The sequence below is a fragment of the Syngnathus scovelli genome, chromosome 18, assembly GCF_024217435.2.
Source record: "Syngnathus scovelli strain Florida chromosome 18, RoL_Ssco_1.2, whole genome shotgun sequence".
Classification (NCBI taxonomy): domain Eukaryota; kingdom Metazoa; phylum Chordata; class Actinopteri; order Syngnathiformes; family Syngnathidae; genus Syngnathus; species Syngnathus scovelli.
In genome coordinates this window covers 8,784,697-8,811,275 of record NC_090864.1, presented here as the reverse complement: position 1 = coordinate 8,811,275, position 26,579 = coordinate 8,784,697, and the positions used below count along the sequence as shown (strand labels likewise).

Here is a 26,579-nt window from a genome sequence, read left to right as displayed (position 1 = left end):
CTCTCTTTCTCGCTCACTCTCTCCATGACAGACTTGCACAAAAAAAATAAAATAAAATAGAATAATACCCGTGTGCAACTGTGCGTGCTGTTAAATATTGGAATCATTTAATCCAGCAGTTATTCGATCATCTCTGTCAGCTTTCTAAAACAACTTGTCAGAAAAAATATGGAGACAGAATAAACACAAGTACATTGAAGTACATGTATAGTACATACAAGACTCCATATTTTGAAGTACATGTAAATCATTGTAAAGTAAAAAGTATGCATTGTCTCTCAGTGTAGAAGAGGCTTGAAATAAATAAAAAAATAGACTCCCAAAATGGAGTTGACAAACATGAATCAATAGAAGTATGGATCAAGTGGCAGCAGCAGCAGCCTAGGAATAAAAGAACACAAAAGTTTAGATTAAATAAGTGAAGATCGCAAGATAGAATTGATATTAATTATGAAGTGACCTTACCCTGATTTTGTCCATCATTCTTTTGTTCAAGCCACCACCCATGACTCGCAGCAATTTGGGTGTGGGCGGCTTTGCTCCAAAAAGTGCTAGACCTTTCTTCTTTTCCTCATCGGCTTTGGCTGCTGCTGGACCCTTGGCTTTCATTAATTTCCTATTCACATGTATATTTAAGGTCAAGAAATACAATGGGAAAAAGGACACCGTGCTTTTGTCTCACCTTCCCTTTCGGGCCAGGACTTTCTGAGACTCCGGGTAGTGTACCAGGATATCAAACAAATCCTTTTTCTCTAAAACAAAGAGATTAGCGAAGCCGTACGCTTTGACATTCGCCGTCCGTCTGTTGCCTCCATCTTTGGATGACTGCAGCAGACTGTGAATAAATCAATAAATATAAAGTTAGATATCTGAAGAAAAAAATACATACTATATAAAAAAAAAAAAAAAAAAAAAAATATTATTAATAATATAAATATTATATATTTTATAAAGGATGTGTGACCTGATCTCTCCAAAGACGCAGCCAGCCTTAAGTGTGACAAAGACGATACTGTTGTCAGGTCCTCCCACCACCTGCACCGCTCCGCTCTTGATGATGTACATCTCTTTACCGATGTCCCCCTGCAAAACGATGACCATCAAATCATTCCACAAAATGAACTGTGGAGCAAAGCAATCTGTAAAAATATCCCAAGCATACTTTCTTGACAACAAAATCTCCAGGCAAATAGATGATCGACTTGAGTCTCAGTAACATGTCCACCAACATCTGCTGGTCACAGCCCTGAGGGAAAATATGCAAGTCAGAAAAATAACCGATTATGTGTTTTACAAAAACTGAATCCACCTTAAAAAGATCAATCTTTTGGAAAGTGGTCAGATTGATGTCCACAGCGATGGCCGTTCTCATCACCAAAGGCATCTTATCCAGCAGCTCAGACTCATCTTGAAGCATCAGGAGCAAAATTAGAATCACTTTTTTGTCTGTCTTTTCGGAATTTATTAAAAAAAATGACATCACACCTACCCAGCATTCCCTGAGCATCCCAGGTGTACGTATACCAAGTGCGGACACGGTTCTGGACCAAGGAGGGGATGTGGTTAGCGACCATGTAGGCCACAGTGCCGTCCATGGATGAGCGGAAGTAAGTCTGTCCTGCTGTGGCTGCACCAATAACATCTCTCATCTAAAGCAAAGAGAACAATTAGATTAATTTTTTTTTTTTTTTTGCGGCAGTCGGGAACCGCTGAGCCACATTTGAGTGATAGCTGTCAGGGAAATAATGGGACTAACCAAGTGTCACAATTGGTTCATCTTCGTCTATCGCTACTCTAATGAGGTGCAATAACGAGGCGACGACAGGACGAGATCATTTCTACTGGATGTCCACGCTACGCCTTTCTATTTTACCTGTCCGATCAGACTGGAGAACACAAAGACGCCCGTGAAAAAGTTTGTCATCTGAAACGTTATCTCAAAGACGGTGTGGGGTTCATTTAGACCCCCGATGTTGATCAGACTGCGGACAGCGTAGTAGTAACAACGCAGGTACCTGCGGAGAAGGTGTAAAAGGGCCTGACAGTCAATAGTGGACCATAACTGGGCTGGTTCTTTGAATGACATCATGCACATGCTCCATCCATTGCTGTAGTTTGGACTCCCTATTTAATAGTTTGAAAAAAAGTGTCATGGGATCTGGACCAGGCCCAACCATATTTGCCCAAGTGGCTTTGTCAGGACTAAAAAAAATAAAGAAAAGAAATAACACTACAAGGTCTGTCAGAAAAGTTCCAGGATTGTATGGATGTGGCTTTTGTGATGGCAGTCCTGGAACTTTTCTGACATGTGTTTTAGAATGCCCCAAAAAAAAAGGTTCAAAAGATTCCAATCTACCTGTCCAAGAATGACGGACATAAACAATGCCCCAAAAAGGTAATTTGTCATCTGAAACATCATTCCAAACATGGAGTCAGGAAAAGGCAACTCGGCGATCATCAGCAAGGATTTCTCCGCATAGAAGAAGCAGGACAGGTAACTGCAGCCATAGCAGCAAACACAACATACATTTAGAATTTTTTTGGGTGGGGCTTACTTGCCATTTGAAAGCATAAATTAATTATTATTTCCATGCACAAATGTTCCAAATAGTTTTTCTGACCAACAATAGAAACAATCTGATGTAGAAATAGTGAAATACTTACGCACTTCCTAGTCCGGAGTAGACCCACTTGGTTTGACCGATGCCCTGGTAGTCGGATGCTACGTAGTACAAGCAAGCGTTGATGTGGAGTATGAAGAGGAGATAGCCGATGGTGCGAATAACTCTAAAGTAAAGAAGGTAGCTTTTGTTGCATCCATCAATCCACGCTTGAGTCTTCCGACGTACCTCCAGATGTAAGCCTTTGCCATGATACTTTCCAGGCGGTCGCTGAATTCGAAAAATGTATCCACCTGGGGATTATTTTTGAAAAGTCAACGACAGCTTTGATTGATTGGTAAAAATACTCAAATGGAAATAGTCACCTTCAACAAACGGTTGGCTCTGAAAATGGATTTGAAACCAAATTGGAAGTAGAGTAGGTCAAAGGGCAACACTGACACGATGTCGGCCTATTTAGATCATTGAGGACACATCAGGTTTTTTATGCTAATAAAATAAAATAAAATAAAATAAAATAATAGCATACCATAAACCTCTCAGTTTCTCTGTAATTCTTCTTTGCCATCTTTCCATCTTTCTGGGAAAAAGAAATTCATTCCAACAAGAACATGGTGGGTTTTTTTTTTTCTGGGTGGTAAATTGCCAACTTACGATGATATCTCCTGCTTTGACAAACTGTTTTCGGGACTGGAAGATGATGCTGTCCGTCAGGTAGATGCAGTCAGCCAGCAGGTCCATGGCCAACCAGTAAGGGATGGCCCAGTCAGTGTGGTAGGGGAAACAGAGACGGGCGGTGACGAACCAGGCGTTGTAGTTGAAGGCAAGAGTCACCAAGCTCAACCAGGCAATGTAGCGACGATCTACGGAGGAGGAACGTCATTAAAAGTCTGGCTTTTTGTTTTTTGATTCAAAAGTTGTGTTCACCTGTAAAAGGATCAATGGTGCTTCCTAGAACCGGGTCCATGAACTCCTCGAAGGGCTTCAGAAAGACATCCACAGAAGCCCACATTTTCTCCTTCAAGACAGTCCTGAAGTCTTTCTTGTCTTCTTTCTCTTTTGCCTCCAATTTCTTTTTCTCCTCCTCTTCCTTCTTTTTTTGCTCATTCTCTTTCTTCTTCTTCTCCTGCTCTTCCTTCTTCTTCTTCTCCGCCTCCTCCTTTTTTATCCTCTCCTCCTCTGCTTGCCTTTTCCTCTCCTCCACCAGTTGAGAATAGTGGCCCTTGCTCAATAGCGGCGCTGAAACCATCAATTTATAAAACGGCATACATCAGAATAACTTTTTGGAGACATCTGAGGCAAAGCTGACTAAAAAAAAATCTACTCACTGACAGGGGGGCTGATCTCTGGTGATGAAGCATATTGATCAGTGACTTTCTCCTTGTAGATTTCAAGTCTCTCCCTCAAACGCTTCACGATGGAGCGGAGCTGCTCATCTGAATACCGATTGATGACGACTGGCGGGGGGCTGGCTTCCTCTTTTCTGAATGGAATGAGAAATGATTTCAAACTCCTCATCCATTTTTAATCATTCAATACGCTACACCAACAAGGAGGTCATCCCGATCCATGTCATCTAATTCAAATTGAACAACAGGTCCGTTCAGTGTTTAAAAGTGCAAGGATCAGCTACATCTGTCTTTACCTGTCACCCATTTGGTTTATATCGTTGGGCCAGAAGCAGCCACGGTGAGCTTCTTAAATCACAAAAGCTGAAAAGCTTTTAATCTACTTTGGCTTCATTCGCTCAGTAATACGCGTGCTGCTCCCCGGGCATGGAGATCTCATCACTAAGGTCGCTCTATGTTCCTCCCTGTCATCTTGCCCGGGAATCTGATTAATTAACTACACTGTAAGTGATTAATTTGATACTGTTTTGTTTCGTCATCAATACGGGAGGAGTGATTCGTGCAAATGGACAGAGGAGTGGAATCGCCACTGTTGTAAAAGAGGCTACATTGCTCTGCATAATATTCCCACGTGGAAATAAAATATTGGAGAAGAAATCAATACGTGCTGAAATGAGATGTGTTGATTGCGGTACAACTCAAGAGGATGAAAATTTTATTTTTTACCCCTCTGCTCCAATTTGATCGGGGTTCACTGGAGGTGCGGCAGGAGGCGGAGCTGGCGCAGGATCTGGAATTGAATTATTGAATTCATTTATATTATAAGCAGTAGGCTGGGGGAGTCATTTATATAAATATGACCAATCGATGATGACTTTGCATAACCTTTTAAATGATTTGTATCATATTTAAAGATATATTTTAAAAATTGAAAACAATCAAACTTAATTTCAAATAAAAAAAGACTTACCCTGAGGTTTGTTCACATTTTCCTTTGCAGGAGGTTCTTTGTCCTACAAGACAAAATTAGATGATCAATTTTAAATGACAGATATATATATATATTCTTGGTAGAATTTGATAATATTGGAATTAATTGTTCGAATGATGACTGCAAACTACACCTGGAATAACAAATGCAGCTAAACTACAACAATAAAAAATATTCAATATGCACAATGAATTTCTTGTATTGGATTTCATTCAGTTGGCAAAATTCAAAGAACATTAAGCCCTTTTTTTTTTTTTACCTTGCTTGCAGCTGCAGCTGGAGGAGGAGCAGGAGTCGGTACTGAAACTGGAGCAGGGTCAGGAGCTCCTCTGCTAGCTGGTGGCTTTGGGCCACCAACAACTCCCTTTAATTTAGCAAACATATCGACGCATCTGCCTTTATCTTTGCCGAGACGCTTTCTTCTTTTTCCCGTTGCCGTGCTGCTGCCGCTTTTGGCATCACTAATACTCTTGCAGCGAGAGAGTCGCCCCCGTCACCAGCACAAGTGACATCTAAGCCCATCACCATCTCATACAAGAGGATTATGGGTGACCACTAAAGCTCACACGGGCCACTCAAAGAATGTGCACACAAAGTGGAGTAACTCAAACGTAGAAACACTGAGTAATAAATTGAAGACGTAATATTTTAATCACTGCTCTGTATGAATTATAAAATACATGTTAAGAAGAAAGACAACACCATCTGGTCGGGCTCTTCACACTTAGTCACTGCTGACACTTAGTCACTGCTGCACTAATGTTAGCATAAACAGATTTTTTTCTTCTCTGTTCTTACCCCCCCCGAAGCAAAAATGAATTATTACGGAGTTGCTTGATGATTCTGACTCATACTCTCAGTTGTGTGTATTTCTTGTAGTTAGAGACTAATATATTTCACGAGACTGCGACTACAATATTTTTTTTTTTAGTTTTATGCTGTCTACTTGGCACACTAACACAGTGCCATTGTGATGCTGTTGGGACACGATTGGAGCTGTGTGGGCTTGGCGTGATGTACCTCACGGACCATTAAGTTGTCGCGGGCGTAGTGGTTGGGATTGTGAGAGGAGTGAGAAGAATACAGATGCACTTTTTTGCCGTCTTACCGCTGTCTAGTGATGCAAGGAGATATGTAGGTCATTAGATTTGACCTTTCTCCTCTGTTTAATTTACTTAGGCCTTGACTGTCATGCATCGGGCATAAAAATGCTAAAATTTGATTCCTTGACTATACTCAGAGTGTAACCCACAATGTCTGAATTAAGTTAAACTACTCTTTTATTTTTGTGCATGCATATATCTGTGCCACCAGATGGGGGCAGAAAATGTCTTCAGAACTCTTCCCCTGTACTTTATTCACAAGAGATAATGGATTTCTTACGCCTATAATTAGCCAGATGTTAAGATGTACTTTCTGCTTCTGGCAAGTGGAAATCGAAAATAAGCTCGCTTGACTTCTGAACATTTAAACATCTGATGCAAACTTGACTCAAATTATTGTCAGTCTCCAAAGTGGCTGACGTGAATTCTTTGTTTTTGTATCGCCTGTAAGTGCTGCTGGTGTGTGTGTGTGCCTTATGGTTCTATTTGTGTGAGTCACAGGGTGTTGAGGTGTATCATGGGGATTCATGACAGGCCGGCTGGTGTGTGAACATGTCTGAATGAGCCCTGCCTATTAAAAGTGACAGTGGCATGCTTGCTACTGTCACAACATTGGCTACTCCAAACTCAGGTTAGGTTACTGATAGTGCACATCACTTTACTCCTCTTGGCATATTCACCGTCTCGAGGTATAAAATAACACGTCTGAGTTAGCAATGGAATATGTCACACGTTCAAGCCCGCCAGCCGCCATTTGTCGGCAGGTCACCCCATTACGACAAGTTCCGTCTGACAAAAGGTCAAACTGTTTTTGGAAACTATTACGGGCTGGCTCAATATAATTCGGGAATTAGCTGCACTGGCACAGACCGCTACGATGATCTTGGCTCTGAAGAAATAACCCAAACTCGGATTCCAAAAAAGCTATGCCTGATAAAAATACAGCAGGTGGAAAAAAAACCTAGAGAATAAACTTTTCCATCAGCGCATATGAACGCATGGCTGCCGGTGTGTGAACAAGAGTGTGAAGGTCAACAGAAGGTGTGTCCTTCATCTCATCTTGTGCAACCCTCAACAGATGGAGACATTGATCATATCTTCCTTGCATTCTGGCCTCAGGCTGCTTCTGCTCTGAATAAAAACTCAAGAAATCTTCATATCTAGGCTATTCCGTCATGTGTTTTATTGGTGTAGAATATAGGACACCATTTAATTATGCCAGGTATGCTGTCTTGTGGTGAAATGCTAAAAACGCATTTTAATGATTAACAGGCGTTGAAATCACCGCTGACCTTATTTAGCAGTCTTTTCCACTTATTAGCTTTTCACTTTCAGAGAAATTCACATGCACATTTCCTGTGCTTTGTTTCCGTGAAAGCGCCAAACAGGAATTGCATACTTTGTATAGTCCTACTGGGACGCTTGGTGGAAAAACTGATTTATTCTTCGCGAGCACTGTTTTATGATTTTACACTTGCCGAAGCATCAATGTATTTATCAGCAGCCGCTACTGGAAGGAGCTGATAGACAGCATCATGTTAAAGTGGATTTGAAAATGTGATACTCTAGCTATTCCGGCTTGTTGTCTGTGTTTGTCTAGCGAACGAGACGCCGTGATCGATAATCTGCGAGTCTCGAGGCATGGGAGAGTTTGACTGGGATGAAAAGCCAGATGGACAAATCTGAGGATATTCAACTTTGTGTGACTTGGATCAATTTAGATTATTAGCATTTAAATGTGTCATGCGCTGGATGACATCCGACTAAACTGTCATAACTAAAACGATTGGCTCTAAATTAGAATAGAAAACACAACTCCCTGCAGAGTTTCAGTTTTCCTCAATAAACTTTCCAGGGTTTTCCCAGAAACCCGAGCGCTACTTGGCTTAAGCTTATTGGAGTGTTTGGTAAATATACAAAGAGGAGTTGCCAGAAATCCGGGTGGGTCTGACACCTTATGTCATGTGAAAGTGATTTAATCATCTGTCTTCTTGATTGATGAAACAAACTAAGGAGCTGCAGCATATTTACATGACCTGAATTCCAACCTGAGTGGAAAGTCATGACAGAATTCCCTCAAATAATGAGATGTTATTTCTCACTTAAAACAAAAAGAAGTCACATTTGGCCTTCATGATCATCAAATCTCTCACATCCTCAGGAAGGACAAGTGGAAATCCTTCCCATCTTACAGTCACGCTAGATATAGTGTGTACAATATATTATTTACTGTATGAACTATTTTGGCTTTCTGGGTTAGCGAGTCATTTGAGGACTTTGCAGAAGGCCAAAGGAGTTTGTAGCTTATTCATTACAAATGCATGAAGTCCTCACTCCACAATTGCCGATGGAGTTCCTCCAGTCTGCTAATGAAACACAAACGAGACTGAGAGCTCCCTGGAGGATTAAAAATTACACGGTGCATCTGAGTTCACTTTTTGAAAAACCCGGTTTAAAATAATAATTGAGAAACAGGAGCTTGTGGAAATAAGCATTGCTGGATGGGTTTTGTTGTTGATTTTTAAAGATCTCTCCAGGTTGGCATGAAGAAAATTTGAATTATTTTAAAGATTTTTTTTGTCATGATTTCAACTATTGCCGTGTCCCAATTCTGATTTTATTTGACAGGGACTTTTAGAACTAAGGTGCGTGATACGTTCCAGGTTCCACCTTTAATAAAAATATCCTAAAGTTTCTTTGGTGTTTCCACTCGATTACGTCTCTGCCCTTGTTGTGCTGTACAAAGCGTCAAAGTGTCAGTAAAAGACAACATCAGACTTAAATCATTTAAGGCCTGTGGAGGACATTGGCGCTCCCCTTGAAACGTTTGCCTCCCTTTAGTCCACACAATGCATTATGTGGTGACAGAGGCGTCGTGGGCCACGCTCAGCTGTCCGTGATGGATGGCCCTTCCCGCTCCACAGAGGCCTCAGTGATTGGCTTGTGCTGATAAAGCGCCAAATGGTTTCAGTAGGACTTTCATTCCAAAACAATTCCCTAAAGACACAGCCAGGAAGCAACTTTGGACATATACTTACAGCGGTGGAATTTAGATTTTAGTAAAAGCCATTTTCTCCAGTTGTGACCTTTGACTGAATGAATGGGACATTTTGGATACCGTATTTTCCGCACTGTAAGGCGCACCAATTTTCTCAAAAGCTAACAGTGCGCCTTATATTTGGACCAATATTGATCCACTGCAACAGGCGTGTCCAAATATATGGACTTATACATGGACAAAGTTTTAAAATGGGCCATTCATTGAAGGTGCGCCTTATAACCCGGTGCGCCTTATAGTGCGGAAAATACGGTACATATGTGAATGTGAGATAAAGTTTGTGATTTGTATTTTTGTGCCTGTTGTCAAATCAAAAGTATTTCAGAAGAAAAATGTTGTGATGGCAATAACAGAATGGGAGGGGAAGAAAAAAAAAAGGTTGAGGCTATTATTGTTGTAATAAAAGTGTCCATGGTTGAAAGGCCTTTCTGTGCTGTTATCACACAATAACGTTCAGTGCCACTTTTTTTTGGTCTAATTCCATTTTTTTTTTAAGCCCGCCAGGTATAACCCCTTGCCCCCAACTTTCAGCCAGATAACTGCACTCAACTGTGCATCAGCGAGAATAGATTTAAGGGGCAGTGGTGTGTGGGAGGGAGGGGGGGGGCTCGGGGGGGGTCTATCATCTGTTCATTCATCAAGAACAGGATTGTTGTTTTTAGACATCATAGCCTCTGTTATGCTTCAAATGAAACTCAACGGCCAGAAAGTCACTTCTCGAATTTTTTTTTTTTTTTAAATGTGAACATGCTTGAAGAGCAGGATGTGTGGAGGTGGAAGCAGCATCACGACTGATCACCATTTGGCAAAACATTAGCCACACCTACACAGCCATTGGGGACATCCAATTTTTTTTTTGGGACACATTTTTTGTTTTATCATCCATAGACATTGGACTGTTCACTACTGAGCTTGAATTGACCTCATCAGGCAGGACTTACTATCTCCGTGTCCTTCCATTACACTTGCTCCTCCTTTTCTAAACACAGCACAGAGATGCATGCACTCCCTGCACCCCCCCCTCAAAATTAATCTGCCCCACTGCTTCCAACATTCTCTTTTCTGTTAGCTCAGCTCCTCAGTGTGCATGTGTGTTTTAGACCATGCACCCAAAAATCCTTGACGCTGCAGAATAATTTAAGTCCTTTCTTTTCACACAGAGATAAACTTTTCCACCAGATAATAATAACAAATATACGCTCGGATTAGTGGAATTCATTATGAGTATTATCACGAGGGGGGGGAAAGCAAATGACAAAGATTGTGTGCTTTCCAAGTGTTTGTATGAAAAATTGCAGTTAAAAAGCCGATTTTGTCAAGGCTCTGCAGCGGCTGCGGCTTTACAGACTACAAATTTACAGAGCACCAAACAAATCTGAGAAGAAAAAAAACAAAGAATCAACCAAGTCAGACAAGACTGACTATACCTCCACTAGCTTTTTACTTGCTATTCTTTGTGATGTTTACAGGTCAGTTAAATACATTCCGGCTCTTTGACTTTTACCCCCCCCCCCCTCCTAAAAATAAATAAATAAATATATCACAAAGAGTCTCTCATGGTGGAGCTTTTCCATGACTGATGTGTCTGACCTATTCAGCAAGCAGGCACGCCACATAGGCAAACTAATCATTATCATTACAGCTCACGCGCATTTCTACATATCGGACATAGAAATGCAAGAACCTCAGCATGCCAGAGAAATTGGATTTTTGCAGCTCCAAACTCATACACTTGCCATCTATTATTCATTTTATTTACCAAAGCCATTTGAATGCATGGAGTGGGTGGTTGTTTCTGTGTGTCCAGCAGTTTTAGCTTCAGGGATGCAAAGCTAACAGAAAAATGTTTTGCGTGCTTATGTCGGGATTTGGGTTGTATGCAGAATGAATCTTTTTCATATTTGGATTGGATCCAGTTATGTAGACACGGTATGTAATGTAGGATTAGTTTGAGAATAGTGGCATAGAAATAATAGGTTGCTTTTCGAACAAGAAAAAATGCTTGATTCGCGTGATGATGAAAAGAAAAGAGTAAAGTTTTATGTATTTGATGAAGGTCGTGTTATTAAATCCCCCGGTAATGATGTTTAGTCACAAAGTAGCTGCATTATGACTCACTCCTTGCTCGTCCCCACTGTAGATGTGACTGGAGGGGGGCAGCCCAGTCTTAAAGCCAAAATGACATTGAAATGAGTTATTTCATTTCAAGTATCGTATCATAGTATTTTAAATGAGCTATTCAATAATAAAATGAATTATATGGGAAGCCAATCATATTAGTGCATGAAATACAAATAAGTCCAATTAAAATATAATAAGAATAAAAATAAAGAATAAAAGTGTGACAAAAGGTCACTACGTCTTTTGTGCAAGGAAACAGAGAAGGGGATTGAAAAAATGAAATTGCAAAGATCCAGCGATGGACCAATAGAAGGTGTGATAACAAACAGACAAGGGGAAGGTCGATTTTGGTTCTTATCTGCACCCGAGGCTGACAGGTGACTGACACTGCTGCAAACACACACAACCCCCACACACACACCCACACACACACACACACAGAGTGAATGATGGCACTAACTCTATTTTAATGGTGCTTTCTAATTTGTTTGCAGCAATCCAGGTTCTTCATCCATGAAGGGAAAACGTACTCTGTGTGTGTGTGTGTGTGTGTGTGTGTGTTTAATGGCACGTTTGACCTCAGGATGTCCCCTACCGGCACAAAATAAACTACCTTAGAAGGGCCCAGCCTACGCCGGGTCCTTCTGAGGACAACTGAAAAACGTAACAGGAAACGGAACGTTGGCCGTATTATCGGAATCCTTTCATCATGTCCATTTATATTTTCCTCATAATAACTCTTCTTTGAAATACCCATTGCAAGCCGTGTGAGCCACCCGCCCCCATAGGGTCCGATCAATTCATATTATATAATCACAGAGCTGATCAATTCACCATGTCTCCGAGCTGCCTTAATCCCGTGACGCCAGACGTAACTTGCCAATCTCCATCATTTCTCTCGGTGCCTCGGCGGCAGGCCGATGCCTTCAGGGGAACGCGGTATTGTGTGGTGGCTGCAGTAGCATCGTTCCCAGTCAGCTATCAGCGGTTCAACAGCCGTCTGGCGTGGATACATTGATGTAATGTGATACATCCTCTCCGGGACTGAATTAATTTCCTCCACAAGCCTGTGTGTTGTTGGCATTTGGCATCGCCTGAGGATACTCAGCTGTCGTTTTGCTTTCTTCTACTCTCATGCAACAGGTCACTTTATGAGATGGACACACTAAAGCTCTATTGGGCTTGTTATGCGCAATAAAGAGTCAAAGTTGGCAGATGTAGTCTTATTGGACAATTTTTAGTTCTTTGTTAAGTTGGGGAAAATAATTATTAGTTATTCGCCATTGACAGGTTTGGTGGTGACCTCAGCTGACTGTACACGATAGTCTTTAAATGACGATGAGGCCAGGGCGTAGTCGACCTTATTATTATTAATCATATTCAATTATTATAGCTGTCTGAAGAAACAATTTTTCTAAAAATGTCATTAATCTAAAATTAAATATTAAGAGGGAATCATTTAAATATAGGTTTGGAGGCCAGTCCGGAAACTTGATGTTAGCTAGCCTGATTATTTTTTTATCATCAGGATAACACTGATGACGAAAAGGACGGGAAATGCGTAAGTGCCGAAAAAGCAGGTGTAAAGAGTCTGTGAGGTCATGTTGCACTCGGGAAATGTCATGGTAATTAACGAGATGACAGTGTGGCGCCCCCACAGAAACATCGCTGATTAAGTGTGATGAAACGCAGAAAACTTTCTGTGTGTTCTCAAAAAATATATACCACTACGATCTTTGACCTATATTCAAACATTAATTATCAGGAGCGGTCTTAGTTTGAAATCTGCAAATACATGCATACTACTTTTAAAATAATTTCTGCAATAATTGATTATTAATAAGTAGTGATTAACAAATGGTGTTAACATAATATGGAGTAATTTAGGGTTGATGACATCACAGCGTTTTGTCCTTTCAGTGCCCTCAGAATTGGGTTACACAGGGAATCTTACTTCCTATTAGCGCTGACCTTTCAAGTAGCACCACTAATAATATTATGATAATACAAGCTTTGGTGGAGAAAACTTAAGTAAACGCTCTCTTCAAATAATTTCGCCCCCGCCAGCGCTTACATCATCATTCACCTACTCCTCAATTGCTCGGCTTTTTTCAGTTGTGGGTGCAGCGTCGCTGTCACGGAACAGCTTGTGAGGCCCACATGGCCATGGGAGTGGACGGATTGCTGAGTGGATAAAATAAAATACAAAATAAGTCCACTAAGTCGTCTTGAGCTTTGGTGTATGGGGCAGCCCTGCCTGAGAGCAATAAATGACTCAGTGGTGGTAAAAACCAAAAAAAATCAGTCCTGTTCCATTCCTATAGAATTATATATTCAAGTGCCCCCCTGTCAGTCATTATTGTGTGTTTGTACTTATTTGCGCATGTAATGAGCCCACAGCATGCATGCAAGGTTCCCAATATGAAGCCGCTGCAGCGGCGCGGCCGTTTGTATTCATAAACATAATCCGCATTGATCCCTCGGTTTATTTCCACAGACGATCGTTGCGGCTCCGTGGGCTGTCTTCAATTGGCTCCATGATTGCTTATTTGTTTCCTATTGTTTTCAAAACTACGTGACCAAGGTAACGTCGCCATCATCGATTTATGATTTCTCCAGCGGCCGGTTGTCGACTTTCCATGTCTGCGCGTAAAGATGGCAAAGGTGAGCGTGTCAGGCACGTTTTTTAATTTGAGAAAAGATGCGATGATTAGCCCCGCCCCCAGCACCACCCTTTAATAATCTCCAAATGTAATAAGAAAGCATGTCTCCCTTATCTTTATATGAGACTACATCCAACGTGAGGGAGTTGGGTTCACTTTTCATAGTGCTTTGCCTCCAGATAAGATCCAGTAATTACGACGCTAGTCATCATTTTGATGCAGAGGTAGGAAATGGCCCTATCAGCATAGATGCTAGATGAAAGGCAGATACGAACGAAACGTTGTAGCTGCGACTCGTCACATGAAAGCCATTCATCTCAATGCAAATCTTTTCTTTCAGCAGCAATGTGTTCTTTTGACTTTGGTCAAGAAAACAAAAATAATCCTAATCTTTGATTTTAAAGCAAGGTGAAAATAACACATCATTGCTTTTCCTTTTACAAGGCAAATTAGCTTGCCAGCGCGAACGCTATTCTGTAACCCAGCCCGAGGCCCGTCCGCTGACAGATGAGTGCGCACAGCGTGCAATAATAAACATAACGTATGGAAGGAAATACGAGAGCGTCTCAATTTCCCGGCCTTTAAGGTAATCCATCATCTGGATGCTGACCGGCCAACGTTCGGGGCACTGACGAGTCAACACAACGTATAGTAGTGATTGTCGGGCCGGATAAAGGATGTTACGACGTTGTTTCCTATCGTCTATACTTGAAAGGATAAATAGAACTGAGCTTAGCCCGTGTTTGTCATCCACGCTAATGAAGCGCAACCTCCCGAGCACCGACGTCCATTCATCATGCTCCTGCTTTGACCCAGAATTACAAACGACTACAGTCGTGTCATTTTTTAACACAAAAACGCTTTTGTTAAAATTCAACCTTCGTCGCAAAACGGCGCTCTCAAAGTCAGATGGAATTGGCTGGAGCTTTCGGTGACTCTAATCGGGATAAGCGCGATAGATAAGAGTTCAACCTTGGTGAAGGTCTGGGCTCAAGTTGCCAATGTCCTTTTTTTTTTAATGTCATTTCCTATCTTCTTAAATATATATAAATTTCATAATTACATCTGATGTCTCACTTCACGCACGTTGCTAAATGATCGACTCCGGCTGTTCCATGATATTGTTTTGAAATATTTTTTCGTTTCCTCGCTCATTCACTCCCACACGCCATTTGTGTTCTTGCGTAAAGGGTCAATGTTATCGCAACATCGTCTAAATAGAAAAAAAAAAGATTGCCGGAGCCAAGTAAGGACATTTTCAATGCAAGATTAATTGCCGGGGGAGTATAAAGTTAAATGAAAAAAAGTACAAATGGACAAGCTGAAGATGTGTGATCCCTTCCATATGGCTGGAAGATTCTGAGCATAACCAGACGTGAGTCCCGGCCTAACGCGGATGATTTCATTTCCAGCGTGGCTGCAATGTCGCCAAAACCGAACGGACTATGTTAGAGTTGGAAAGTTCATGTCATGAACACTAGGTAAGTTTTATTGTTTGGAGAGTTGAAGGGGTTTTCCAATGCAACGTCATCCATTAAGTATTGAAGGGAGATGAAAATTTCAAATCTGGGTGTGTTTCCTTCTCTCAGCCTTTACCTCGCTCGAACAGACTAGAATCATATTATTTCTATCATGGCGAGTCATTGTCACTCATGGCTGCAGGGTGTTTGGGATGGACACTTAAGATACAGCTGTTGTCAACAGCTGCTGTTCTAAAATCCGCTGTGACCCATCGTGAGCAAGTTTTTGGGTAACAGCTGTACAAAAAAAAAATACAAATGGAACCGAAGCTGCTCACTGCTGTTCCAATTCTATTATTATTATTTTTTTCTTTTTTTTAAATATTTTTAATTATTCTATTTTATTATTTTTATTAATATTTTACTTTTATTTCATTATTATGATTAGGATTTTTTAAATTATTATTTTGGATCATGATTATCATAGCCTTACCCAACTCTAATATAACTTTAAAGAGCTCACATATGTGTGTCATCCAATTTCACAGATTTCCTTTTTTTTTTTTTTCATTTCTGGAACATCTGCGGGAACATTGTCTGCTCCTTTGTTCTGCTGCTTTTGCTGCAAACGTAAAGGTAATCTCCCTCCGTATAGCTGACCTGGCCTTCCTCACCGCCTCGCACATTGAAGATAAGAAGCTTTGATGATACCAGGTAACATAAGGAGAAATAGGTCGTGATAAGGATATGAACTGCACGCGCACGCACGCTCGTATCTGGACTCGTCTCTCGTCCCCACAGATAAATGTCCCCCATCTCCAGTCCATTTAGTCCGACCGTGCCTTCTCTTAGTTTAGGGAAATAAGTCTTGGTTCCTCAAGTTCCCAACGGGCCCAACATACGGGAGCTGTTCCTCATCCATCCCAAAGTCATCCCGATGATTCATTTGTCAGGTGAAGGGGTAGCACCTGCCAGGTATGTGTGAGATTGATGGAAATACTTTCTTCATCTGGAATAAGGGTGGCTGCAATCTGTGAACATCCTCAAAAGCCTTTGAGTCACTGCTCCTCAGACACGACAACAACATCTCCTCAGTCTACGTTAATCCGCTCCAATAGGCCTGCCTGCCTGCCTGCCTCCTCTTGGTGCACGCATTCCTTTGTCCACATATCTCTTTACCCGAGTGTCACTGATGCGCTCTGCTCCGCTCGTCTCATCGCCAGCCCGATATTGCTTCTCATTCCCACAATGGCCTGTCCTTCGGCGGCGGGGCTGTCAGCTTCCTGCGACGCATCGCCATTTCGAACTTCACAGTTTCATAGCCCCTGTGTGTCATCTACCTCTTGCTCGCTTCATTTATCCGTCACTTAGCTGCCAAATTTCATGGACAAAGACATTGGACTCACGCAAGAAACCAGGATATGTTTTGGTAATAAAATCTCTCGGGGACAATCAATCTGTTGTACTACTACTAAAATAAACAAAAAAATATATTTATTTATTTATATATTTATTTATTTATTTATTTAAATTTATTTAAATTTATTTTAATTTGTTTTAATTTATTTGTTTAATGTTATTTATTTAGACAAACGTATTGGACTGGACCAAAAGTTTTTTTTTATGTCAGCTGAGAATGTTGCTACTACTACAATAAACAACATTATTTATTTATTTATTTATTTATTTATTTATTTATTTATTTATTTATTTATTTATTTATTTATTTATTTATTTATTTATTTATTTATTTATTTATTTATTTATTTATTTATTCATTCATTCATTCATTCATTCATTCATTTATGTTTTTTTTTAAATTTATTTATTGTTATTTATTTAGACAAATTTATTGGACTGGACCAAAAGTTTTTTTTTTTAAAGTCAGCTGAAAATGTTGCTACTTGGAAATAAAATTCCAAACTGTCAGCTACTTGACTTAGTTGTCTCTTTGAACTTCAAACCAATTGAATGTCACACTGCAACGGTTTAAGAAGGGATTTTTGCAGACAGTTCCCATTAATCGTCCAAGGGATGGGAAGGAGGGGAAAAAAAGAAGCCACATGTTGGCGGCGGCAAAGAAGAAAACACGAGAATTCAGTGACGCAATTTACTGAATGGCAAACAAATTGCACTGTGTCGGCAAGCATGTCAAAAACACCCCAAAGGGGACGACAACAACATTTTGTCTTCTTGGATACGCTCCTTTCAGACTAATTAGTCGCCCGACGTGTTTGCGAGCAAAACAGAAAGCAAACAAATTGACTCTACTGATGCTTTTGTAGACTTGCATGGAGAGCCATTTAGCTTAAAAAAAAAAGTGCAAACACTATTTCCAAATTGGATGACTAAAAAGCGGCTAATTTCAATCGAAGTGACGAGCAGAAAGAAGTTGTCGCCAAGGGCTCCAACGACTTGAAAGTCATAAAGGTTTCATTTGAAAGCTATGCATTAACTTGTCTTATTACCATCTACAGTTGAGAAAATGGCCCATCTTTTTATGGCCCCTTTTAGCCTGCTGGAACATCACTAACCTTGTCAGCTCCGTCTCAAAGAATCATCTGTCTTTTTTTTCCTCAACTTCTTCTTTTCCCACTTCCATTATCTTCTCCACCTAGTGCATGCGCGTCGTTGCCAGTGTGTCAAATTATTCATGATATAATTAGCAAGCGGGGAAATCATATTAGGCTGTCTTAACTTGGACCTCATGAACCTTTTAAGCACTTCAGGAAAGAATGGGTCCAAATAATATCCCTGACCCACTTCTACTCTTGGATGGCCCAGATGGCTTCATCCACCAAAAGATGGTCCAGATTCAGACACAAAGTACGTCAAATCATACTTCATGATGCTATTTTAAACATGACATTTTGTCGATCAATCCATCAATCCATATTTTGTGCTCATTTGAGTTCCCACCGAAACTATTTATGCATCTGGCCCTTGAATTTAATATGCACCATAATTTAATCTGACAATATGGCAAAAAAAAAAATCATGCAGCTGCTTTGTACAAAGCCAATGACATGAACTATGTGTGAACTTGGAATTTTTTGTTAAGGATAACATTGTCTCAGAATGAATGATCAAAGCTGAAAGAACCCTGAGAAGGAAAATCAAATAATTCCTCACTTGTTAGAGTCGTACTGACTCGGCTGCATCTAAATGCAAATGAATGAATCAGAGTGTGTCAACATTCATTCATGACTTAATGGAAGTTAAAAAAAATAAAAATAATAAAACGAGCCAATGCAAATGTTTGCTTCGTATTACTTGAGTTAACTTGACAATGGAGTATTTACTCCTCTCATCCGGAAAAGAGCAGCTTATTAAATCTTTGCATTAATAACTACATTATTTCCTTTTAGTTTTATCCTACCAAAAAAAAGAATACTGCTTATAAACAAGACAGCATATTCGTGTCCTTGTTCTTTTCTACAATTCTGATTCATATCTGCTCTCCATTAAGTGTAATGCACATCCCGGCTGGTTCTTTTGTACAATGTCGGCGAGCATCCTTTCACATCTGGCCAATGAATAAAATGGAGAAGGATTGCTCCTGCAGGAGAAATGAATGTTCATTTTTATATGCTGTTCTAACATTCTGAAAGGTGTGCTATCAAACTGTCCTCACCCCCAAACCGTATTTAATAGTTTTCCATTCTTTCCTGCTTTTTGCTGAATCCCTCAACATTCCCCAAGGCAGCTCAGATTTTTTGTGAGGCTTTTTGAACACAGATGGAAGGCTTCTTTTTTATTTTTTCAAAAAGGTGTTAGCTTATTCCTTATCTTTGACTTGGACTTATCAACTTCCATTGTTTACCCGAAGCCCATGGCTGCCTCATCCATCTGCTTGTCAGCATTTGACTGCAAGATTGAGCAGATGAAACGGGCTGCTACTCCGCAGCTCCGAGGAGTTTGTTCCACAACATTACATACATGTCCACGAGATGCCTCCCATTCTGTCCACGACATGAGCAATGAGATCCAGACGGGCCTCTCTCTGGATATACTTCCATCAATCTTCCTTCTCATGCAAATTCTCTTACGTCTCTTTTAGCAAAACCAATTTTTTGTTGGTTCCCGTGTATTCCAAATGACGTTCCGAGAATGGAGACCCACCTCAAGAACAAATGAGCTATGAAATGCACACCAGCTGGTGTTTTGGTGGCAAAGCACTCGACTATGTTCATCTCAATCCTTTCCTTACATGCCTTCTTGAAGGCCAATTCTTCTGAAACTTTTTTTTTTTTTAATGGATCTTGTCTGGATCTTCTGATGACCCTCCGGTGGCTCGGTCTCGCGCAGATGGCGCAGACTCGACGACGTTAAGAGAGCGCAATGTGGGTTTAATCAAAATAAATGAAAAAGAGGAAACGGGAGATGAGGTGGAAACAAGATGGCTGGCAGAAGCCGGATCAAGCATATGGTTACCACATTTCGCTTTCTATGCAGACCTTTGGGAAGATGAATAAGCTACATGCTACTTCAATAAGTGCGCTGAGATGGTCACTATGGCTACAAATGTGCGTCAGAGTTCCCCCGCCCTTCCATAAACCTTGATTCTAGCCTGAGTTCAATTGCACCCATGAATCACCTCATCATTGTTTATTAATGACAGAGCAGTGAGGACACCTGCTGATTTCCGGCCATTATGGTCTTCAGCAAGGCCGTTCCTTCAGCTTAAACCAACGTTCACCTCAGCTCACCCGATTTTCTTTGCTCCATACATTTTTTATGACTTACTGAAGCGAAGACATTCTTTATTTGAACAAGAGGTAAGCTCTATAGTGATTGTATCCAAAGTAAAACACCCCCCCCTCCCCTTCTCCACAATTCTTCCCAGACGTCTGAGATGTGACCACCTTCCCACCTCTCTTCAAGTGTGTGCCTTGATATGGGCTCGGAGCTCAGGGGAGGCCCCTCAGGTAACCAGATCTGCCGCTTCAGATTGCAGCAGCGGGTTTTGCGAAAGAGCTGCACGCATGTGTCACCCAAGACAGCCAAGCGTGACCCGAAGGTAGGGCGAGGAACCGGAGAAACAAAGAAACCATCATATCGTAGCCACCTGTGTTATGCTCGTGTGACAATCCAATCAAAATCCTTACATAAATCCAATCTATTTTTTTTTCTAGGAAATCTGCTTTACAGCCGTCTTGATCTATTTGGAAAGAAGTGATGACATGATATTTTTACTTGTAATTTAGTCGGCGGAGACAAGAGCACGCCTCGGTAAAAAAGCCGATGAAATGTCCAGTGAAAATAAATGTCTGGGTAAACACACTAGAATTGCAATGACACCAATATAGAGTGAAAATGAAACTACCCAAGCACGACAAAAGTCAATTTGTCATTGTGGGATATGTAATAACGCATAATGTTAACATTTGTTTTATTTCCTTCGCGCATTCCAATACTATTTACAGATGATGGCATTTAAATAAAAATAACCAAGCTGCTTTAAGCTTGTGCGTGGAAAGGGAACATTCAATAAATAGGCCTCTACACATTCTAGTTAAATGGGGTCACTTTGACTGGCCATGTTTGCACTCCCAGCGTGTATTTCAACAGAGATCGATAGGACTCATTCTGTTCCATTGACTTTCGCTCACATTTCACAGAGTTCCCTTGTTCCCCACCAGTCTGCAACCAACGACTCATTATAGGCTGGAGTTAAAGGTGGCCTGGATTTGGAACTTAATGCATTATGGGCATTAACGTTTTAGAAAATAGTGATCATGAATAGTTTAATACTGTATTACAGAAGCGGCCATTAGATGTTAACTCTAGCCCCGCCCACAAATCCAGAATCTTTAATTAATCCCTACTGATAGAGACTTTAGAGGCAAACATCATTTGAATATCAATCTGTCATCTTAAATCCACACCTCTGAGTTTATTTTTATTATCCGACACGGTCTAACCAACAATTTAAGATGCATCACAGGATAAATACGCATTATATTAGAGCTAATAAAGTTACAACTATCGTGCGTTATTTAATTTAACCTTGCGCAGGCCCGCTCTGATTTGCACAACATCAAATATAAACTCATCTTAATCAAATGGAAATTACATTTAATGAAATATAAACTCCGAGATGCTACGTGTGCAATTACTGGTAATCCTATTAAACTAGAATTAGGTGATAATGATGTGTACCTTGATGACTTCATTTTACGACACGGCTAGATGGGCATGTGGTGTCGCGTTTAGGCCACTGAACCAAAAAATAAAAAAATCTATTCATATCGTATATTTATATTGTGTATATATATTATATTCATAATTCAATACATTGTGAAGCTTCACTTTATATAACACAGATATTTCCTTACCTTTGAACTTGCTACATCATTTGATGACATCATTCCTTCCATGTAGCTTTTGGACAATAAAACCTGAAAGAGGCAAAAAAAAAAAGAAGTGTTATAATTGGCCTTGACATCAAAGATGTGGAAATAATGAGATGAACAAGTTGATGCATACGTATTGACAAGCACTAAACTGGTGCATTTTGTGCACATGATGGAGATTGAGCCATTAAAGGTGTTATCGCCATTCGACTCAGGGGGGCAGTTGACACCCTCACACAAAGACAAGGACATCTTCAACCTGCCTCTTAGTCATACATCATTATTAGGATGACAGTCGCAGTAGTCTCTAATAGCTTTCCCCCCCCCATAATCCCTCAAGTGACAGTATGTTTCCATAATAACTCCCCCCCCCCCTCCCCTCATGTATAACAAAAGACGCCATTATCGATGACATCAAGAAATGTTATTTTGGCGGAAGACCGATGTAGCGAGGATGTTGAGGTGCTTGGTGGAAAATGGATCCCTGAAGTGTCAAAGCCCCTTTGGGTTTGGTCCTGGCTGCAGTGTTAAGCCCTGAGCACTGAGTCAGTGCATTAGTGTCATGGCAGATGTGTCCTCCAGCCCGTCTCCTGGCTTGCAGTGCAAATTCAGAGATGCATTCAGCTGCAGCCGCCGGCACTTTGCGTGATGAGCCCGGGCAACGGCCTCAATGTGGGTTGATGGCGACATTAAAAAAAAAAAAAAAAAGGAGGAGAAGGCATGGCTTCCTGGCGATGCAGTTATATGCTGGAATGAGTCCACATTTTTGACAGAAAGCAAACTATTTTGGCAAATTCATTACGAAACACAAAGGACGAGAAAAATGTTATTCTAAGCAATTGTTGCCAACTAAAACCCAAAGTAAGCGGATGATTATTTCCCAACACTCTGAATTGTTCTCCACTATTCAATCAACAACAACACACGTCTAAACTCTACTAATGAGATCTTCCGCTGAAGGTCAATTCTGTCAGACAGCCAGGAAGTCAGCAGTTGATTGCTTGCCGACCTGCCGCATCAGCCTTCGACTGATTATTTCCTGACGCTGGCTGCTTCGGAGTTTGACTGCTAATTAAAATGCAACAGGAGAACTTGAGAGGAGGAGCCTCTAGAATCAGTAACAATATCTAAGATCCAGGCAAATATTTACACTGTCTCCTTATATACGTGGACTTTATGGCTTGGAAGATCTTATCAATGAAAGTTCCTTCAAAAATCATCTATTAGTTGAAGTACAGGAGAAAAATGACTACCGTATTTTCCGCACTATAAGGCGCACCTAAAAACCTCCAGTTTTCTCAAAAGCTGCCTTATAATCAGGTGCGCCTTATATATGGACCAATATTGAGCCACTACAGCAAGCGTGTCCAAAGTCCGGCCTGGGGGCCAAATATATATATATCTTATATATGGACAAAGTTTTAAAATGGGCCATTCATTGAAGGTGCGCCTTATAATCCACTGCGCCTTATATATGGACAAAGTTTTAAAATAGCCCATTCATTGAAGGTTGTGCCTTATAGTGCGGAAAATACGGTAATGAAAGGATGCCTGGAATCCTATTAGCTCATCCAATGTACCAAATATTCGATGCTTAGATGTTTATGACAACGGTTATCATTATACATGCTGAAAACACATCAGGGGGAAAGTCATCCAATGTCCTCCCTTGCTGAGAGACAAATGGTCTCCATCGTCTCACACTGACATAATAGCAACTGGAGAAAGGGTACCAGCAGAGAAAGTGTCGACTGGGATCCACTTGCATGCTAGCGTCAATTAGCGGGAATGACCTCTTCACATGTGCAATTATGTTGTCCCTGAAAAGCCTTTAGTGGATCTCGGAGCTCTGCTCTAATAGCTTCTTAACTGTGTCGCTAAATGGGAAGTAAAGCATTAATGGGGGCGCGTCAAAGCGTGCGTATGTTGCCCAAGTTAATTGCCGGGGATTTCCGTGCGACCACGCACAAAACCGAACTGAAAATGAACGCAAAGATACTTCACTTTTAATTTTTCTTAAGTAGGTCTATGGCGGCATCACGTCACACTACTCCATTTTTACCATCATCACTAATAGTAGATAATATTAGCACCACATGGGAATAAAAAATTGGGTGGAAAAAAATGGAAGCACCTGAGAACAATCTCAATCTTCTCTTCACCTTCAGCATTTTAATAACCCTCTTTAAGTTGACATTCAAATTTTCTTCATCCTCCCGCAGGCCACACTGCTTGCTGTCTGCTTTCTAATTGTTATAATAATTGCGTTTGCGACTAATCTCGGCCAGAGCGCCGACCCTGGCTGGCAGTCGGAGGATTTATGATAATGAAATAATTGCCCGAATGCTTTTTTTTTTTCCCTCACGAGCCCCGAACCCGCAGACAAAGATCTATCAACATTCATTCGGTCTCCATCAGCCACAGTTTCCAATTTAATTGAAATTTAGATTGTTGTTGACCTCATGGGTGAGGTTTTGTGGAACAGCAGGAAAGGAAATCTGTCGCCTCATGGGAATTATGCCAGCTGTCTGTCAGCGCACATACTGTATGAGCATCATCTATCTTTCTTGAGCTTTATAGTCCGTTCTGCATTGTTCACACGATTGAATGTGAGTACACACAAATAGGACATTCATTCTATCGGCCTCGGTTCAAAACGCATTATTTAGAACGAAACAGGTCAAACCAGGTCGCTGAGAGAGTCAAATTTTGTCAAAATAATTCTGTTTATACACAGACAACACAACAAGAAGGAAAACAATTAATTAACAGCATCAATTAAATTAAATTAATTAAAAAAACACTTCTATTAAAACATGAAGCACTCATTGAACTTGAACTGACTACGAATATCTTCAAATATTTTTTTCATGCAAAAAAATATTTTGCATAACTTCATTTGTGGAATGTAGAGCTGGAGCCTGGATTGAAATAATAAACAGATTGAATAGCGCATCTGATTCAAATGGTTTGATTGCAATATTGTGCTGGCTGATTTCTATTTCAGGAAAGCGTTTTAGCGCAAGATGAATTTCATAGCGTTGAATGTGCGCTTTTCATTTTTTAAGACGGGTTGCATCATTTAACAGGAGTGCTCCAAGAACATTAGCACAGGGACTAAAATAGATGTTGCCACCCACATAGGACACACAAGGGGAGGTGTTTTTTTTTTTTTTTGGGACCGACAACAAAAAAGTAACAGATATCCAGTCACAATTGCTGACATCCGGGGAAAAAAAATGGCATTTGGGACATAAATACAACATTGGCAAAGACAATTGGAGTTTGATGTAAAAAGGATGCCGTCTTCTCGCTACCACCGTCGTCACTCGGCTAATTAAACTGACTGGGGGAACAAAAGCCTTTAATTGCTTTTGACGCAATGCATAGATTTGTCAGCGATAACACCTGTAGTAAGTGTTAGAAGTCGTGAAAAATTAATTAGCCTCTTTTATATGAAGGAGAGTTTGCTGGAGAGAAAGGGATTTTTATTTTTTTGTGTATTCATGAGAAAGAATGGGCCGCTTTGGACAGACACTTTCATTACTTGCCACACAGGACAACACAATTGCGATTAGAAAAAAGCCAGAACAAAGCGAGAACAATGTAATATATTCACTAGACAGTCATGGAGTGAATTTGGAAGGATAATAATTCCGTCAGGATTAATGAATGATTATTACTACGATTACAAAATCCAAAGCAAATGAAAGCAGATGAGTCTTTATTGATAACAGCAAGCCTGAGAGCCAAACAAATGCACACAGGGCATTTTCAAAAGAAGTCCAAATGTATCTTTCATTTTTAAACTGGGCTTTAGCTCGGGGTGTTTTTAATCCCAATGTTTCAACCTTCACTTTCTGAGCCATTTGGGAATGAGATTCTGCTGTCGTGTATAATCCACTTCTATAATGACTTTTCTAAGGATAATAAAAAAAAAAAGGAGGAAGCCCACAGGGGCCTCGCTAAGTAACTGTCAGAGAATCACAGCGACTCACCGCTAACATCCAATAAATATAGACTGCCTGTTAAGGCTGCTGTTTGCATTGAATTTCAATAAACGGATCCTATTAATAGCTCACCTGTTTTATAGTCTCAGATATCATCAAAGCATGTATACTTTCGTTTTCGATGTCACGGCACCGAGAGACACGTTGAGGCGATTCAGGCCACCGAGCGCACATCCTGCAAGAAGACTTGTGGATATACACTCCATTGCCCTTATAGTTGTCGTCTTTATGATTGCACAGAACGCGCTCTTTGCTTTACAAGGCCACGGCGTGTAAAAAGCCATTTACATCAAGTTGACGACTTCATGGAGCCTTCACTCGCTTTCAGAGTGGATGGTCTCACGGGGCCCGCTGTCATCTGTGTTAAAACAGCCTCTCCTGCACTTTCTGTCATTTCCATATTGTGTGACTCAAACCTGTTTGTTTCTGACAGTGACATGTTTTGGTTGGATAGCAGCAATAAGTAGAAATTGCGTGTGAATGCTGAGAGCGTCTCAAAAGAGCGGAAAACTGCAATACTGCTTTGATATCACAGTATATTTATCTATATCAAAAAGAGAGCTATGAAAATTCATATTTCTATCAAATATGGTGGTTTTTGAAAGTGTGTCATACCTCTTTGTCTGGAGAACTTCATGGGAGGCGAAACATCTGAAGAAAAGGTCACAAACTCAAAAAGAAGCAGGGAAGCAAGATGGAGTCTAAAACAAACAAACTAAAAAGTCCCAAAATAATCAACTCATTAAGTCCATAAAATAAAGTTTAAATTAATAAAGAAACATGGAAACAAATACAAATTGTTGTAGCTGACTGAGCGTGGGCACGCTACTCACCTGCGTCAAACGAG

General features: G+C 40.6%; 1 protein-coding gene across 3 annotated transcripts; it reads right to left on the bottom strand.

Annotated features, from left to right (window-relative positions):
* Positions 1–85: 85 nt before the first annotated feature.
* LOC125985821 (cyclic nucleotide-gated channel beta-3) lies at positions 86–26,579 on the bottom strand. 3 transcript variants are annotated; one of them, XM_049748987.2, is made up of 19 exons: positions 26,348–26,579; positions 21,705–21,767; positions 4,941–4,983; positions 4,697–4,760; positions 3,950–4,104; positions 3,549–3,860; positions 3,276–3,484; positions 3,151–3,201; positions 2,987–3,073; positions 2,850–2,914; positions 2,665–2,787; positions 1,874–2,015; positions 1,490–1,649; positions 1,310–1,407; positions 1,163–1,246; positions 965–1,083; positions 683–835; positions 466–616; positions 86–381 (listed from the first exon to the last, which is right to left on the bottom strand). In XM_049748987.2, the coding sequence occupies exons 2-19, from the start codon at positions 21,744–21,746 to the stop codon at positions 361–363; spliced, it is 2,079 nt and encodes a 692-aa protein (XP_049604944.1). In that variant the 5' UTR covers positions 21,747–21,767; positions 26,348–26,579; the 3' UTR covers positions 86–360. The 3 variants fall into 3 exon arrangements, with proteins under 3 accessions (XP_049604944.1, XP_049604942.1, XP_049604943.1); XM_049748985.2 differs by lacking the exons at positions 21,705–21,767; positions 26,348–26,579 and adding an exon at positions 5,221–5,487; XM_049748986.2 differs by lacking the exons at positions 1,874–2,015; positions 21,705–21,767; positions 26,348–26,579 and adding exons at positions 2,357–2,498; positions 5,221–5,486.

Excerpts from the sequence above, each read along its gene's own strand:
- LOC125985821 (XM_049748985.2), bottom strand. The coding sequence starts at position 5,343 with ATGTTTGCTAAATTAAAGGGAGTTGTTGGTGGCCCAAAGCCACCAGCT. Across the intron at positions 2,915-2,986 it reads GAGCCAACCGTTTGTTGAAG|GTGGATACATTTTTCGAATT; the intron begins GTGACTATTTCC and ends AATAATCCCCAG. Across the intron at positions 1,650-1,873 it reads TCTCCAGTCTGATCGGACAG|ATGAGAGATGTTATTGGTGC; the intron begins GTAAAATAGAAA and ends TCTTTGCTTTAG.